This window comes from Zonotrichia leucophrys, unplaced genomic scaffold (genome assembly GCF_028769735.1).
Source record: "Zonotrichia leucophrys gambelii isolate GWCS_2022_RI unplaced genomic scaffold, RI_Zleu_2.0 Scaffold_252_75841, whole genome shotgun sequence".
Lineage (NCBI taxonomy): Eukaryota > Metazoa > Chordata > Aves > Passeriformes > Passerellidae > Zonotrichia > Zonotrichia leucophrys.
The window spans coordinates 25,640-44,908 of NW_026992457.1; the positions used below are offsets into that span (position 1 = coordinate 25,640).

General features: G+C 52.5%; 1 protein-coding gene across 1 annotated transcript in view; it reads right to left on the reverse strand.

Annotated features, from left to right (window-relative positions):
• Nucleotides 1-19,064, reverse strand: part of ADCY3 (adenylate cyclase 3) — a gene marked incomplete at its 3' end in the record, with an annotated part of 44,447 nt that extends 25,383 nt beyond the window's left edge. The window contains 2 exon segments of the mRNA XM_064700895.1: nucleotides 1,475-1,624; nucleotides 18,157-19,064. Coding sequence (XP_064556965.1) covers nucleotides 1,475-1,624; nucleotides 18,157-18,843 — 837 coding nt within the window.
• Nucleotides 19,065-19,269: the final 205 nt, after the last annotated feature.

Genomic DNA, 19,269 nt, shown 5'->3' on the forward strand with positions numbered 1-19,269 from the left:
TGCGTATCCCAGCAGGAACAGGGATGGAATCCGCTCCAGAATCCATCCGGAATTTTGGGATCCCATTCCCACCTCCCACCCAAATCCCAAAATCCTGCCAAGAATCCCGGCCCCATTCCCGATCCCGATCCCATTCCCACCTGGCATCCGGTTCCCACCTCCCACCCAAATCCCAAAATCCCTCTGGGTATCCCGGCCCCATTCCTGATCCCATTCCCAAATCCCTCCCCACCCCATTCCCATCCCAATCCCATTCTTGTTCCTGTTCTTGTTCCAACCCCATTCCCATTTCCCATCCCTGGCCCCATTCCCATTCCCATTCCCATTCCCATTCCCATTCCCATCCCCACCCCATTCCCATCCCAATCCCTCTCCTGTTCCTCATCTCGTTCGCAATCCCGTTCCCATTCCCATTTCTATTCCCATTCCCAATCCCGACCCCATTCCCAATCCCATTCCCAATCCGATTCCCATTCCCATTCTCCTTCCTGATCTTGTTTGCAACCCCATTCCCATTCCAAATCCCGTTCTCACTCCATTCCCATCCCCAATCCCATTCCCATCCCCAATCCCAATCCCTATTCCACACCCCATTCCCATCCCCATCCCCAATCCCATTCCCGACCCATTTCCCAATCCCATTCCTGATCATCCAATCCCATTCCTATTCCTATTCCCATTCTCACTCTATTCCCATTCCCTTAAACACTCCCAATCCCAATCCCAGTCCCATCCTCAATCCCATTCCTGATCCATTCCCAAATCCCATCCCCACCCCATTTCCATCCCAATCCCATTCTTGTTCCTGTTCTTGTTCCAACCCCATTCCCATTTCCTATTCCCAATCCCAATCCCATTCCCAATCCCAATTCCCACCTTCCTGCCCCCATTCCCATTCTCAATTCCCAATCCCAATCCCAAAATCCCAATTCCCAAATTCCCGCTGTCCGTCCCCACCTGCTGCTGGCTCTGCTCCTCCAGGTTGACTTTGACCTCAATCCCAAATTCCCATTCCCATTCCCATTCCCAACTCCAATCCCCATCCCAAATTCCCAATCCCAAAATCCCAATTCCCAAATTTCTCACTGTCCGTCCCCACCTGCTGCTGGCTCTGCTCCTCCAGGTTGAGTTTGACCTCAATCCCAAATTCCCATTCCCATTCCCAATCCCATTCCCAATCCCAATCCCAATCCCAATCCCAATTCCCAAATTCCCGCTGTCCGTCCCCACCTGCTGCTGGCTCTGCTCCTCCAGGTTCAGTTTGACCTCAATCCCAAATTCCCATTCCCAATCCCAATCCCAATTGCAATCCCCATCCCAAATTCCCATTCCCAATCCCATTCCCATTCCCAATCCCATTCCCAACTCCAATCCCCATCCCAAATTCCCATTCCCAATCCCATTCCCAACTCCAATCCCCATCCCAAATTCCCAATCCCAAAATCCCAATTCCCAATTCCCACCATGTCCCCACCTGCTGCTGGCTCTGCTCCTCCAGGTTCAGTTTCACCTCCAGCGACTGCCGCGCCTCCAGGAACGCCTTCCGGTGCTTCCGGTCGGCCATGACGTACGACATGGCGCCCACCATCATGGCCGCCGCGTACAGCGCCACGTTGGACAGCAGCTGGGGGCGGGAAACACCAAAATCTGGGAATTTGGGATATTTGGGATATTTGGGAATTTGGGATGGAACAGCGGGATTTGGGAGGGACGGCTTCCGGTGCTTCCGGTCGGCCATGACGTACGACATGGCGCCCACCATCATGGCCGCCGCGTACAGCGCCACGTTGGACAGCAGCTGTGGGGATGGGAAACACCAAAATCTGGGAATTTTTCCCAAAATTTGGGATATTTGGGATGGAACAGTGGGATTTGGGAGGAACGGCTTCCAGTCGGCCATGATGCACAACATGGCGCCCACCATCATGGCCGCCGCGCACAAGCGTACAGCGCCATGTTGGACACCAAAATTTGGGAATTTTTGGGGTATTTGGGATATTTGGGATGGAACAGTGGGATTTGGGAGGAATGGCTTCCGGTGCTTCCGGTCGGCCATGACGTACGACATGGCGCCCACCATCATGGCCGCCGCGCACACGCGTACAGCGCCACGTTGGACACCAAAATTTGGGAATTTTTGGGGTATTTGGGATATTTGGGAATTTGGGATATTTGGGATATTCAGGATGGAACAGTGGGATTTGGGAGGAACGGCTTCCGGTGCTTCCGGTCGGCCATGACGTACGACATGGCGCCCACCATCATGGCCGCCGCGTACAGCGCCACGTTGGACAGCAGCTGGGGACGGGAAACACCAAAATCTGGGAATTTTTGGGGTATTTGGGATATTTGGGAATTTGGGATATTTGGGATGGAACACCAGGGTTTGGGAGGAACGGCTTCCGGTGCTTCCGGTTGGCCATGACGTACGACATGGCGCCCACCATCATGGCCGCCGTGCACACATGTACAGCGCCACGTTGGACAGCAGCTGTGGGGATGGGAACCACCAAAATTTGGGAATTTGGGATATTTGGGATATTTGGGATATTCAGGGTGGAACAGTGGGATTTGGGAGGAACGGCTTCCGGTGCTTCCGGTTGGCCATGACGTACGACATGGCGCCCACCATCATGGCCGCCGTGTACAGCGCCATGTTGGACAGCAGCTGGGGACGGGAAACACCAAAATCTGGGAATTTTTTCCCAAAATTTGGGAATTTTTGGGATATTTGGGATGGAACACCAGGATTTGGGAGGAACGGCTTCCGGTGCTTCCGGTCGGCCATGACATACGACATGGCGCCCACCATCATGGCCGCCGTGTACACATGTACAGGGCCACGTTGGACACCAAAATTTGGGAATTTTTGGGGTCTTTGGGATATTTGGGATATTTGGGATATTTGGGATATTTGGGATATTCAGGATGGAACAGTGGGATTTGAGAGGGACTGCTTCCGGTGCTTCCGGTCGGCCATGATGTACGACATGGCACCCACCATCATGGCCGCCACGTACAGCACCACGTTGGACAGCAGCTGTGGGGATGGAAACACCAAAATCTGGGCATTTTTCCCAAAATTTGGGATATTTGGGATATTTGGGATGGAACAGTGGGATTTGGGAGGAACGGCTTCCGGTGCTTCCGGTCGGCCATGATGGACGACATGGTGCCCACCATCATGGCCACTGTGCACATGTACAGTGCCACGTTGGACACCAAAATTTGGGAATTTTGGGGGTATTTGGGATATTTGGAAATTTGGGATATTTGGGATGGAACAGTGGGATTTGGGAGGAATGGCTTCCGGTGCTTCCGGTCGGCCATGACGTACGACATGGCGCCCACCATCATGGCCGCCGCGTACAGCGCCATGTTGGACAGCAGCTGTGGGGATGGGAAACACCAAAATCTGGGAATTTTTCCCAAAATTTGGGAATTTGGGATATTTGGGATATTCAGGAATTTGGGATGGAACTCCGGGATTTGGGAGGAACGGCTTCCGGTGCTTCCGGTCGGCCATGACGTACAACATGGCGCCCACCATCATGGCCGCCGCGTACAGCGCCACGTTGGACAGCAGCTGGGGACGGGAAAAACCAAAATCTGGGAATTTTTCCCAAAATTTGGGATATTTGGGATATTTGGAATGGAACTCCAGGATTTGGGAGGGACGGCTTCCGGTGCTTCCGGTCAGCCATGACGCACAACATGGCGCCCACCATCATGGCCGCCGTGTACAGCGCCACGTTGGACAGCAGCTGGGGACGGGAAACACCAAAATCTGGGAATTTTTCCCAAAATCTGGGCATTTTTCCCAAAATTTGGGATATTTGGGATATTTGGGATGGAACACCAGGATTTGGGAGGAACGGCTTCCGGTGCTTCCGGTCGGCCATGACGTACGACATGGCGCCCACCATCATGGCCGCCGCGTACAGCGCCACGTTGGACAGCAGCTGGGGACGGGAAACACCAAAATCTGGGAATTTTTCCCAAAATTTGGGATATTTGGGATATTTGGGATGGAACACCGGGGTTTGGGAGGAACGGCTTCCGGTGCTTCCGGTCGGCCATGATGTACAACATGGCGCCCACCATCATGGCCGCCGCGCACGCGTACAGCGCCATGTTGGACACCAAAATTTGGGAATTTTGGGGGTATTTGGGAATTTGGGATGGAACAGTGGGATTTGGGAGGAATGGCTTCCGGTGCTTCCGGTCGGCCATGACATACAACATGGCACCCACCATCATGGCCGCCGCGCACGTGTACACGCCCAGTTGGACACCAAAATCTGGGAATTTGGGATATTTGGGAATTTGGGATGGAACACCGGGATTTGGGAGGAACGGCTTCCGGTGCTTCCGGTCGGCCATGACGTACGACATGGCGCCCACCATCATGGCCGCCGCGCACGTGTACAGCGCCACGTTGGACACCAAAATTTGGGAATTTTGGGGGTATTTGGAATATTTGGGATATTTGGGATATTTGGGATGGAACACCAGGGTTTGGGAGGGACGGCTTCCGGTGCTTCCGGTCGGCCATGACGTACGACATGGCGCCCACCATCATGGCCGCCACGTTGGACAGCAGCTGTGGGGATGGGAAACACCAAAATCTGGGAATTTTTCCCAAAATTTGGGAATTTTTGGGATATTTGGGATGGAACACCGGGGTTTGGGAGGAACGGCTTCCGGTGCTTCCGGTCGGCCATGACGTACGACATGGCGCCCACCATCATGGCCGCCGCGCACGTGTACAGCGCCACGTTGGACACCAAAATTTGGGAATTTTTGGGGTATTTGGGATATTTGGGAATTTGGGATATTTGGGATATTTGGGATATTTCAAAAGAAATTTGGGATCCCGGGATATTTGGGAAACGCTGGGAATTTGGGATGAGGGAATCTTTGTGATGGAAGAGCGGGAATTTTGAGATCACAGGATATTTGGGGTGAAATGGCGGGAATTTGGGATTGGGGGATTTTTGGGATGAAAGAGGGGGGATTTGGGATCGGGATTCCTGATATTCGTGATCGAAGGGCAGGAATTTGGGATCAAAGGATTTTTGGGATGGAAAAGAAGGAATTTGGGATTGCAGGATATTTGGGATGGAATGGGGGGAATTTGGGATCTTCGGGATATTTGGGTTGAAAGAGGAGGAATTTGGGCCCACGGGATCTTTGGGAAAAAACAGTGGGAATTTGGGATCATGGGATCTCTGGGATAAAAGAGCTGGCATTTGGGATCCCAGGATTTTTGGGAACAGCAGGAATTTGGGATCACAGGATCTTTGGGAAGAAAGAGCAGGAATTTGGGATCATGGGACCTTCAGGAAGAAAGAGTGGGAATTTGGGGTCAGAGGATCTTTGGGAAGAAAGAGTGGGAATTTGGGACCATGGGATATTTGGGAGAAAACAGCAGGAATGTGGAATTGTGGGATATTTGGGATTAAAGAGCAGGAATTTGGGATCACAGGATTTTTGGGAATAAACAGCTGGAATTTGGGATCACAGGATTTTTGGGAACAAACAGCAGGAATTTGGGATCGCAGGATCTTTGGGAAGAACTTGCGGGAATTTGGGATCATGGGATTTTTGAGAGAAAACCGCGGGAGTTTGGAATTGTGGAATATTCAGGATGAAAGAGCAGGAATTTGGGATCACAGGATCTTCGGGAAAAACCAGCAGGAATTTGGGATGGCAGGATTTTTGGGAACAAACAGCAGGAATTTGGGATCACAGGATCTTCGGGAAGAAAGAGTGGGAATTTGGGATCAGAGGATCTTTGGGAAGAACTTGTGGGAATTTGGAATTCTGGAATATTTGGTATTAAAGAGCAGGAATTTGGGAACATGGGATCATTGGGATAAAAGAGCTGGCATTTGGGATCGCAGGATTTTTGGGAAAAAAAGTGGAAATTTAGGGTCAGAGGATCTTTGGGAAAAAAACTGTTGGGAATTTGGGATCATGGGATCATCAGGACGAAAGAGCGAGAATTTGGGATCCTGGGATCTTTGGGTGGAAACAGCAGGAATTTGGAATTGTGGGATATTTGGAATTAAAGAGCAGGAATTTGGGAACACGGGATCATTGGGATAAAAGAGCTGGCACTTGGGATCGCAGGATTTTTGGGAACAAACAGCGGGAATTTTTGGGATAAATATCAGGAATTCCAGGGCAAAAGCAGCTCCGGGAGCATCCCGGGGGATTCGGGGGGTTGGAAATCCCGGAGATGTTTTGGAAAAAGGCGGCAGCCGGGCCGGAATCCCGAGGGATCCGGGGGATCCCGAGGGAAGGCAGCGGCTCCGGGCGGATCACGTGGCGCCGTTCCCTGGGAATTGCAGCCCCGGGAGAGGGGAAAGTTCCGGAAAAAACCACGGCCGGGGCTCTGAATCCGCATTCCCGGGAATGGCCAAAAATCTGGGAAAGGTTCTGGGGTGTCCCAACGGGAATGTCCAGGGCAGGGGTGGATCCCGGGTGATCCCACGGGATTGGGTGCAGGTCCAGGGGGTGGAGCCCATCCTAGGGTGGGGTCCTGATCCCGTGGGATTGATCCTGATCCATGGGAGGGATCCCATCCTTGGATTGTGTCCTGATCCCATGGATTTGTTCCCATTCCAATGGGATTGGTCCTGATCCCACGGGATTGATCCTGATCCCATTGGGTTGGGTCCTGATCCCATTGGCTGGGCCTTGATCCCATTGGGTTGGGTCCTGATCCCATGGATTAAATTCTGTTCCCAAGGATCGTGTTTCCATTGGATCCCGTTCCCAAGGATTGGATTCTGATCCCATTGGCTGACTCCTGATCCCATTGGCTGGATTTTGATCCCAAGGATTGGATCCTGACCCCATGGATTGGATCCTGACCCCATGGATTTGTTTCCCATTCCCATAAATTGGATCCTGGTCCCATGGATTGGGTCCTGTTCCCATGGACTGGATCCTGATTCCATGGATTGGATTCTGACCCCATGGATTGGATCTTGATCCCATTGGCTGGCTCCTGATCCCATTGGTTGGATTTTGATCCCAAAGACCCCCTGGATTGGATCCTGACCCCCATGGATCGGGTCCTCATCCCATGGATTGGATCCTGTCCCTATGGATTGGGTCCTGTTCCCATGGATTGGATCCTGATCCCATGGGATTGATCCTGATCCCACAGGATTGATCCAGGTCCATGGATGGATCCTGCCTTTGGGGTGATTCCTGATCCCATGGATTGGATCCCATTCCCATGGATTGGGTCCTGTCCCTATGGATTGGATCGTGTTCCCATAGATTGGATCATGATTCCATTGGCTGGGTCCTGTTCCCAAGGACTGGATCCTGACCCCATGGATTGGATCCTGGTCCCATGGATTGGGTTCCTGATCCCATGGATTGGATCCTGACCCCATGGATTGGATCCTGTCCCCAAGGATCAAATTCTGACTCCATGGATTGGGTCCTGATCCCACGGGATTGATCCAGTTCCATTGATTGGATCCCAATTCCATGGATTGGATCCTGATCCCACAGAATTGATCCAGATCCATGGGAGGGATCCCATCCTTGGATTGTGTCCTGTCCCCATGCATTTGTTCCCATTCCCATGGATTGGATCCTGATCCCATGGATTGGATCCTGATCCCATGGATTGGGTCCTGATCCCATGGATTGGATCCTGATCCCACAGGATTGATCCTGATCCCATTGGCTGGGCCTTGATCCCATTGGGTTGGGTCCTGATCCCATGGATTAAATTCTGTTCCCAAGGATCTTGTTCCCATTGGATCCCGTTCCCATGGATTGGATCCCGTTCCCATGGATTGGATCCTGATCCCATGGATTGGATCCTGATCCCATTGGCTGGCTCCTGATCCCATTGGTTGGATTTTGATCCCAAAGACCCCCTGGATTGGATCCTGACTCCATGGATGGGATCCCGATCCCATGGATTGGATCCTGTCCCATGGATTGGGTTCCTGTTCCCATGGACTGGATCCTGATTCCATGGATTGGATTCTGATTCCATGGATTGGATTCTGACCCCATGGATTGGATCCCATTCCCATGGATTGGATCCTGATCCCATGGATTGGATCCTGATCCCACAGGATTGATCCAGATCCATGGGATGGATCCCACCCTTGGGTTGGATCCTCATCCCATGGATTGGATCCTGTCCCTATGGATTGGGTCCTGTTCCCATGGATTGGATCCCGATTCCATGGATTGCATCCTGACCCCATGGATTGGATTCAGTTCCTATGGATTGGGTCCTGACCCTATGGATTGGATCCTGATCCCATGGATTGGATCCTGTCCCCCGGACCGGATCCTGACCCCATGGATTGGATCCTGTCCCCAAGGATCAAATTCTGACTCCATGGATTGGGTCCTGATCCCCCAGGATTGATCCAGTTCCATTGATTGGATCCCAATTCCATGGATTGCATCCTGATCCCACAGAATTGATCCAGTCCATGGGAGGGATCCCATCCTTGGATTGTGTCCTGTCCCCATGGATTTGTTCCCATTCCCATGGATTGGATCCTGACCCCATGGATTGGGTCCTGACCCCATGGATTGGGTCCTGATCCCATGGATTGAATCCCATTCCCATGGATTGGATCCTGATCCCATTGGCTGGCTCCTGATCCCACAGGATTGATCCTGATCCCATTGGCTGGGCCCTGATCCCATTGGGTTGGGTCCTGATCCCATGGATTAAATTCTGTTCCCAAGGATCTTGTTCCCATTGGATTCTGATCCCATGGATTGGGTCCTGTCCCCATTGGCTGACTCCTGATCCCATTGGCTGGCTCCTGATCCCATTGGTTGGATCTTGATCCCAAGGATTGGATCCTGACCCCATGGATTGGATCCTGACCCCATGGATTGGATCCTGACCTTATGGATTGAATCCCATTCTCATGGATTGGATCCTGATCCCCCAGGATTGATCCAGTTCCATTGATTGGATCCCAGTTCCATGGATTGCATCCTGATCCCTTGGATTATGTCCAGATCCCATGGATTGCATCCTGATCCCACAGGATTGATCCAGATCCATGGGAGGGATCCCATCCTTGGATTGTGTCCTGTCCCCATGGATTTGTTCCCATTCCCATGGATTGGGTCCTGTTCCCATGGGATTGGTCCTGATCCCACAGGATTGATCCTGATCCCATTGGCTGGGCCTTGATCCCATTGGGTTGGGTCCTGATCCCATGGATTAAATTCTGTTCCCAAGGATCTTGTTCCCATTGGATCCCGTTCCCATGGATTGGATGCTGATCCCATTGGCTGGCTCCTGATCCCATGGATTGGATATTGATCCCAAGTATTGGATCCTGACCCCATGGATTGGATCCTGACCTTATGGATTGAATCCCATTCTCATGGATTGGATCCTGATCCCCCAGGATTGATCCAGTTCCATTGATTGGATCCCAATTCCATGGATTGCATCCTGATCCCACAGGATTGATCCAGTTCCATTGATTGGATCCCAATTCCATGGATTGGATCCTGATCCCACAGGATTGATCCAGATCCATGGGATTGATCCCATCCTTGGATTGCGTCCTGTCCCCATGGATTTGTTCCCATTCCCATAAATTGGATCCTGGTCCCATGGATTGGGTCCAGATCCCAAGGATCAAATTCTGATCCCATGGATTGGATCCTGACCCCATGGATTGGATCCTGACCCCATGGATTGGATCCTGACCCCCGGACTGGATTCTGACCCCATGGATTGGATCCTGTCCCCAAGGATCAAATTCTGACTCCATGGATTGGGTCCTGATCCCCCAGGATTGATCCAGTTCCATTGATTGGATCCCAATTCCATGGATTGCATCCTGATCCCACGGGATTGATCCAGATCCATGGGAGGGATCCCATCCTTGGATGCGTCCTGTCCCCATGGATTTGTTCCCATTCCCATGGATTGGATCCCGATTCCATGGATTGGATCCTGATCCCATTGGGTTGGGTCCTGATCCCATGGATTAAATTCTGTTCCCAAGGATCTTGTTCCCATTGGATCCCGTTCCCAAGGATTGGATGCTGATCCCATGGATTGGATCCTGATCCCATTGGCTGGCTCCTGATCCCATTGGCTGGCTCCTGATCCCAAAGACCCCTGGACTGGATCCTGCCCCCATGGATTGGATCCTGATCCCATGGGATTGGGCCTTGACCTCCTGGATTGGGTCCTGATCCCACGGAATTGATCCTGATCCCATTGGGTTGGGTCCTGATCCCATGGATTAAATTCTGTTCCCAAGGATCATGTTCCCATTGGATCCCGTTCCCAAGGATTTGATTCTGATCCCATTGGCTGGATTTTGATCCCAAGGATTGGATCCTGACCCCATGGATTGGATCCTGATCCCATGGATTGGATCCTGACCTTATGGATTGAATCCCATTCTCATGGATTGGATCCTGATCCCCCAGGATTGATGCAGTTCCATTGACTGGATCCCAGTTCCATGGATTGCATCCTGATCCCACAGGATTGATCCAGGTCCATGGGAGGGATCCCATCCTTGGATGCGTCCTGTCCCCATGGATTTGTTCCCATTCCCACGGATTGGATCCTGACCCCATGGATTGGATCCTGATCCCACAGGATTGGATCCTGATCCCATGGGATTGGTCCTGATCCCACAGGATTGATCCTGATCCCAAGGATTGGATCCTGATCCCATGGGATTGGTCCTGATCCCGTGGGATTGATCCTGATCCCGTGGGATTGGTCCTGATCCCGTGGGATTGGTCCTGATCCCATGGGATTGATCCTGATCCCATTGGGTTGGGTCCTGATCCCATGGATTAAATTGTGTTCCCAGGAATTGGATCCTGATCCCATGGGATTGATCCTGATCCCACAGGATTGGTCCTGATCCCATGGATTGGATCCTGACCCCATGGATTGGTCCTGATCCCACAGGATTGATCCTGACCCCATGGATTGGGTCCAGTCCCCAAGGATCAAATTCTGATCCCATGGATTGGATCCTGATCCCCCAGGATTGATGCAGTTCCATTGACTGGATCCCAGTTCCATGGATTGCATCCTGATCCCACAGGATTGATCCAGATCCATGGGATGGATCCCACCCTTGGGTTGGATCCTGTCCCCATGGATTGGAATCCTGAAAATGCCGGGAATTCTGAAAATCCCGGGAATCCTCTCACCCATCCCACTCCTGCTGCCCTTCCGTGAGTCTCATCCCAAAAAAAAAATCTCTCCGGATGTGTCCCGAGATCCAAAACACTTCCCAGATCCCAAATTTTGTGAGATAAGCTCTGATCCCAAATCCCAAATTCTGCAGGAAAAACTCCAGCACAGAGACAGCCCCAAATCCCAAAATCTGTGGGAAAAGCTGTGATCCCAAATCCCAAAATTCTGTGGGAAAAAATCTCCAATCCCAGATCCCAAATTCTGTGGGGAAAAGCTCTGATCCCAAATCCCAAAATTCTGTGGGAAAAAATCTCCAATCCCAGATCCCAAATCCTGTGGGAGAAGCTCCGATCCCAAATCCCAAAATTCTCTGGGAAAATCTGCAATCCTGAATCCCAAATCCCGCAGGAAAAGCTCCAATCCCAAATCCCAAATCCTGCAGGAAAAGCACCAATCCTGAATCCCCAATATTTTGCAGGAAAAGTTCTGATCCAGATCCCAAATTCCGTGGGAAAAGCCCCAACATGAAGGAGATCCCAGGTCCCAAATCCTGTGGAAAAACTCCGATCCCAAATCCCAAAATTCTGTGGGAAAATCTCCAATCCCAGATCCCAAATTCTGGGGGAAAACCTCCAATCCCAAATCCCAAATTCTGCAGGAAAAGGACCAATCCTGGATCCCAAATATTTTGCGGGAAAAGTTCTGATCCAGATCCCAAATTCCATGGGAAAAGCCCCAACATGGAGCAGATTTCGGATCCCAAATCCTGTGGGAAAACCTCTGATCCCAAATCCCAAATTCTGTGGGAAAATCTCCAATCCAGGATCCTGAATTCTGCAGGAAAAACTCCAATCCCAGGTCCCAAATTTTGGGGAAAAAGCTCAAACCCTGAATCCCAAATTCATGGGAAAATCTCCGATCCCAAATCCCAAAATTCTGCAGTAAAACTCCAATCCCAGGTCCCAAATTCTGTGGGGAAAAACTGATCCCAAATCCCAAATTCTGCAGGAAAAGGACCAATCCTGAATCCCAAATATTCTGTGGGAAAAGTTCTGATCCAGATCCCAAATTCTGTGGGAAAATCTCCAATCCAGGATCCTGAATTCTGCAGGAAAAACTCCAATCCCAGGTCCCAAATTTTGGGGAAAAAGCTCAAACCCGGAATCCCAAATTCTGCGGGAAAAACTCCAATCCCAAATCCCAAATTCTGCGGGAAAAATCCAACATGGAGGAGATCCCAGATCCCAAATCCTGTGGGAAAAACTCCGATCCCAAATCCCAAAAATCTGCAGTAAATCTTCAATCCCAAATCCCGAAATCCTGCAGGAAAAGCTCTGATCCCAAATCCCAAATTCTGTGGGGAAAAGCTCTGATCCCAAATCCCAATATTCTCTGGGAAAATCTCCAATCCCAGATCCCAAATTCTGCAGGAAAAGGACCAATCCTGAATCCCAAATATTTTGCGGGAAAAGTTCTGATCCATATCCCAAATTCCGTGGGAAAAGCTCCAATCCCAAATCCCAAATCCTGCAGGAAAAGGACCGATCCTGAATCCCAAATATTCTGTGGGAAAAGTTCTGATTCAGATCCCAAATTCCGTGGGAAAAGCCCCAACATGGAGCAGATCCCAGATCCCAAATCCTGTGGGAAAAACTCCGATCCCAAATCCCAAATTCTGTGGGAAAATCTCCAATCCAGGATCCTGAATTCTGTGGGAAAATCTCCAATCCCAGGTCCCAAATTCTGGGGAAAAACCTCAAACCCTGAATCCCAAATCGTGCAGGAAAAGGACCGATCCTGAATCCCAAATATTTTGCGGTAAGAGTTCTGATCCAGATCCCAAATTCCTTGGGAAAAGCTCCAACATGGAGGAGATCCCGGATCCCAAATCCTGTGGGAAAATCTCCAATCCCAAATCCCAAAATTCTGCAGTAAAACTCCAATCCCAGGTCCCAAATTCTGCGGGAAAATCTCCAATCCTGAATCCCAAATATTCTGTGGGAAAAACTCCAATCCCAGGTCCCAAATTCTGCGGGAAAATCTCCAATCCTGAATCCCAAATCCTGCAGGAAAAGCTCCAATCCCAAATCCCAAATCCTGCAGGAAAAGCTCTGATCCTGAATCCCAAATATTCTGCGGGAAAAGTTCTGATCCAGATCCCAAATTCTGTGGGAAAACCTCCAACATGGAGGAGATCCCAGATCCCAAATTCTGTGGGAAAAACTCCAATCCCAAATCCCAAATTCTGTGGGAAAATCTCCAATCCAGGATCCTGAATTCTGCAGGAAAAACTCCAATCCCAGGTCCCAAATTTTTGGGGAAAAAGCTCAAACCCTGAATCCCAAATTCTGTGGGAAAAGCTCCAATCCCAAATCCCAAATCCTGCAGGAAAAGGACCGATCCTGAATCCCAAATATTTTGCGGGAAAAGTTCTGATCCAGATCCCAAATTCTGTGGGAAAAGCCCCAACATGGAGGAGATCCTGAATCCCAAATCCTGCGGGAAAAGCCCTGATCCAGATCCCAAATCCTGTGGGAAAATCTCCGATCCCAAATCCCGAAATTCTGCAGCAAAACTCAAATCCCAGGTCCCAAATTCTGGGGAAAAAGCTCAAACCCTGAATCCCAAATTCTGTGGGAAAAGCTCCAATCCCAAATCCCAAAATTCTGCGGGAAAACTCTCCAATCCCAGATCCCAAATTCTGTGGGAAAATCTCCAATCCCAGATCCCAAATTCTGTGGGAAAAGCTCCAATCCCAAATCCCAAATTCTGCAGGAAAAGGACCAATCCCGAATCCCAAATATTTTGCGGGAAAAGTTCTGATCCAGATCCCAAATCCTGTGGGAAAAACTCCGATCCCAAATCCCAAAATTCTGTGGGAAAATCTGCAATCCCAAATCCCAAATTCTGGGGGAAAAACTGATCCCAAATCCCAAATTCTGTGGGAAAACCTCCAATCCCAAATCCCAAATCCTGCAGGAAAAGGACCAATCCTGAATCCCAAATATTTTGCGGGAAAAGCTCTGATCCAGATCCCAAATTCCGTGGGAAAAGCCCCAACATGGAGGAGATCCCAGATCCCAAATCCTGTGGGAAAAACTCCGATCCCAAATCCCAAATTCTGTGGGAAAATCTCCAATCCAGGATCCTGAATTCTGCAGGAAAAACTCCAATCCCAGGTCCCAAATTCTGTGGGAAAATCTCCAATCCTGAATCCCAAATCCTGCAGGAAAAGGACCAATCCTGAATCCCAAATATTTTGCGGGAAAAGTTCTGATCCAGATCCCAAATTCTGTGGGAAAAGCCCCAACATGGAGGAGATCCCAAATCCCAAATCCTGTGGGAAAAACTCCGATCCCAAATCCCAAATTCTGTGGGAAAATCTCCAATCCAGGATCCTGAATTCTGCAGGAAAAACTCCAATCCCAGGTCCCAAATTCTGGGGAAAAAGCTCAAACCCTGAATCCCAAATCCTGTGGGAAAAGCTCCGATCCCAAATCCTGCAGGAAAAGGACCGATCCTGAATCCCAAATATTTTGCGGGAAAAGTTCTGATCCATATCCCAAAATCCGTGGAAAAAGCCCCAACATGGAAGAGATCCCAAATCCCAGAATTCTGCAGGAAAAACTCGAGCATGGAGGAGATCCCAAATCCCAAATTCTGTGGGAAAAATCCAACATAGAGGAGATCCTGGATCCCAAATCCTGTGGGAAAAGCTCCAATCCCAAATCCCAAAATTCTGCGGGAAAAGCTCCAACACCGAGGAGATCCCAGTTCCCAAATCCTGCAGGAAAAGCTCCTGATCCCAAATCCCAAATCCTGGGAAAAACTCCAAATGCTATTCCCATCCCATTTCCACCCCATTCCTGCTCCATTCCGGCACCTGTCTGGCCAGAACCCCTCGATCCATGAAATTCCCACCATTCCCAGTCCCCATTCCCACCCCATTCCTTGTCCATTCCCATCCTTTTCCCACCATTCCCGCACCTGCCTGGCCAGAACCCCTCAATCCATGGAATTCCCATCATTCCCACTCCACTCCCATTCCATTCTCTTTCCATTCCCAGTACCCATTCCCAATTCTCATTCCCACCTCATTCCTGTCCATTCCCAATTCCCATTCCCATCCCATTCCCAGTCCCCATTCCCTGCCCCATTCCCTGACCATTCCCACCCCATTCCTGCTCCATTCCCATCCCTTTTCCACCATTCCCAGCCCATTTCCTGTCCCCATTCCCGCACCTGCCTGGCCAGAACCACTCAATCCATGGAATTCCCACCCCATTCCCACCCCATTCCCAGTCCAGTCCCTGTCCATTCCCATTCCATTCTCATTCCATTCCCACCCCATTCCTGATCCATTCCCATCCCATTCCCACCATTCCCAGCCCATTCCTGTTCCATTCCCGCACCTGTCTGGCCAGAACCCCTCGATCCATGAAATTCCCACCATTCCCAGTCCCCATTCCCTGAACCCATTCCCAGTCCCCATTCCCACCCCATTCCCAGTCCAGTCCCTGTCCATTCCCACCCCGTTCCCATTCCATTCCCACCATTCCCACCCCATTCCTGCCCCATTCCCGCACCTGCCTGGCCACCTCCCCTCCATCCATGGAATTCCCACCCCATTCCCAGTCCCCATTCCTGGTCCATCCCCATCACTTTTCCACCATTCCCTCACCTGCCAGACCCCTCCATCCATGGAATTCCCACCACATTCCCACCATTCCCAGTCCCCATTCCCAGTCCAGTCCCTGTCCATTCCCATTCCATTCTCATTCCATTCCCACCATTCCCACCCCATTCCTGCCCCATTCCCGCACCTGCCAGAACCCCTCCATCCATGGAATTCCCACCCCATTCCCAACTTTCCCACCCCATTCCCAGTTCCCATTCCCACCTCATTCCTGTCCATTCCTGCCCCATTCCCATCCCATTCCCACCCCATTCCCACCATTCCCAGTCCCCATTCCCAACTTTCCCGCCCCATTCCCGCACCTGCCTGGCCAGAACCCCTCCATCCATGGAATTCCCACCCAATTCCCAATTCTCCTTCCTGGTCCATTCCCATCACTTTTTCACCATTCCCGCACCTGCCTGACCCCTCCATCCATGGAATTCCCACCCCATTCCCACCTCATTGCCGCCCCATTCCCGCACTTTCCAGACCACTCAATCCATGGAATTCCCATCCCATTCCCACCCCATTCCCAACTTTCCCAGTCCCCATTCCTGCACCTGCCTGGCCACCTCCCCTCCATCCATGGAATTCCCACCCCATTCCCAACTTTCCCACCCCATTCCCATCACTTTTCCACCATTCTCGCCCCATTCCCACCCCATTCCCACCCCATTCCCGCCCCATTTCCGCCCCATTCCCGCACCTGCCTGGCCACCTCCCCTCGATCCATGGAATTCCCGCCCCATTCCCGCACCTGCCTGGCCACCTCCCCTCGATCCATGGAATTCCCGCCCCATTCCCGCACCTGCCTGGCCAGAACCCATCAATCCATGGCATTCCCCGTTCCCATTCCCGCCCCATTCCCGCACCTTCCAGACCCCTCCATCCATGGAATTCCCACCCCATTCCCGCACCTGCCTGGCCACCTCCCCTCGATCCACGGAATTCCCTCCCCATTCCCGCACCTGCCTGGCCACCTCCCCTCGATCCACGCTCTCCCCGCGGCTCCCCCTCTGGAATTCCACGATGCCCAGGACGAGGGCGTGCCCGCCGCAGGACGCGGCCGCCAGCCCCAGGATCCGCCCCATGCCCGCCATTCCCATTCCCACCATTCCCATTCCCACCAGTCCCATTCCCACCATTCCCATTCCATTCCCACCATTCCCATTCCCACCATTCCCATTCCCACCAGTCCCATTCCCGCCATTCCCATTCCCGTTCCCACCATTCCCAACCCATTCCCAAACCAGTTCCCACCATTCCCATTCCCACCATTCCCTGAACCCATTCCCACTCCATTCCCAGTCCAGTCCCTGTCCATTCCCATTCCAGTCCAGTCCTGCCCCATTCCCGCACCTGCCTGGCCAGAACCCATCAATCCATGGAATTCCCACCCCATTCCCAACTTTCCTACCCCATTCCCACCCCATTCCCACCCCATTCCTGCCCCCATTCCCGCACCTGCGTGACCCCTCAATCCATGGAATTCCCACCCCATTCCCACCCCATTCCCCACTTTCCCGCCCCGTTCCCGCACCTGCCTGGCCACCTCCCCTCGATCCACGGAATTCCTGCTCCCATTCCCGCACCTGCCTGGCCTGAACCCCCTCGATCCATGGAATTCCCACCCCCTTCCCAACCCATTCCTGCCCCCATTCCCGCACCTTCCAGACCACTCGATCCATGGAATTCCCGCCCCATTCCCGCCATTCCCAGTCCCCATTCCTGCCCCCATTCCCGCACCTGCCAGACCCTCGATCCATGGAATTCCCGCCCCATTCCCGCCCCATTCCTGCCCCATTCCCGCACCTTCCAGACCACTCGATCCATGGAATTCCCACCACATTCCCAGTCCTCATTCCTGGTCCATTCCCATCACTTTTTCACCATTCCCGCACCTGCCTGGCCAGAACCCCTCCATCCATGGAATTCCCACCCCATTCCCAGTTCCCATTCCTGCCCCATTCTCGCACCTTCCAGACCACTCCATCCATGGAATTCCCACCCCATTTCCAACTTTCCCGCCCCATTCCCGCACCTGCCTGGCCAGAACCCCTCAATCCATGGAATTCCCACCCCATTCCCAGCCCATTCCCGCCCCATTCCCGCACCTTCCAGACCACTCGATCCATGGAATTCCCACCACATTCCCAACTTTCCCAGCCCATTCCCGCACCTGCCTGGCCAGAACCCATCAATCCATGGAATTCCCACCCCATTCCCGCCCCTTTTCCACAATTCCCACCCCATTCCCACCATTCCCGCCCCGTTCCCGCACCTGCCTGGCCACCTCCCCTCGATCCACGCTCTCCCCGCGGCTCCCCCTCTGGAATTCCACGATGCCCAGGACCAGGGCGTGCCCGCCGCAGGACGCGGCCGCCAGCCCCAGGATCCGCGCCAGGCGCAGCGGCAGCGTCAGGAAGCAGGAGAAGGCGAAGAACGCCTGCCAGCCCGCCGTGTCCACCGGCTCGGCCAAACTCCTGAACAACTCCCAGCCCAGCAAACCCCACAGCTGAGCCACCGTCAGCGCCCAGAGCCCGCAGGGAAGGAATTTCTGGGAAAAATCCTCGGGGAGAACGCGCGATTTCAGCAGCAGGAAAATCGCCCCGTGCGCCACCAAACCGCCGAGCGCCGCCAGCGCCGGGAGCAGCTTTTCCAAGCGGGAAAACGCCGCGCACATCCCGAGGATGTAGATGTCGAAGAGGGCCGAGAAGACGACGAGGACCAGCAGCGTTTCGTGGCGCTGGCGGCGGAAATAGGTCTGGTAGAGCTTTTCCAGGGATTCCGGAGAGAAGGAGAAGCGGCGGGAGGAGCGCGGCAGGCACGGGCACGGCGCCCGCGGGGATTCGCGGGAGCGGCGGCGGCGGAGCGCGCTCCCGTCGGGATCCGAGGGGAAGCTCAGCGAGTAATCGGCCGAGAATTCGGCTGAGAATTCGGGCTCCGAGAAGGCGCGGTTCCTGGGCATGGTGGAAGGGGGTTTTGGGGAGAATTCCTGGGATTTTGGGGTTTTTTTTGGTGTTTTTTTGAGGAGGGATGCTCAGCGCGGCATGGCCGGGCAGGGGTTTGGAGGATGCTGCGGGAAATGCCGGGGTTTGGGGAGTTTGGGAGGGTGGGATTGCTGGAATTCCTTCCCGGTCAATTCCCGGCTAATTCCCGGCTGATTCCCGAAATTCCTTCCCGGTTAATTCCCGGGTCCTTCCCGGCTGAATCCCGGCTGATTCCCAAAGTCCTTTCCCGGTTTCTTCCCGGCTGATTCCCGGCCGATTCCCGGCTGATTCCCGGAATTAATTCCCGGTCAATTCCCGGCTGAATCCCGGCTGATTCCCGAAATTCCTTCCCGGGTCCTTCCCGGCCAATTCCCGGCTGAATCCCGGCTGATTCCCGAAATTCC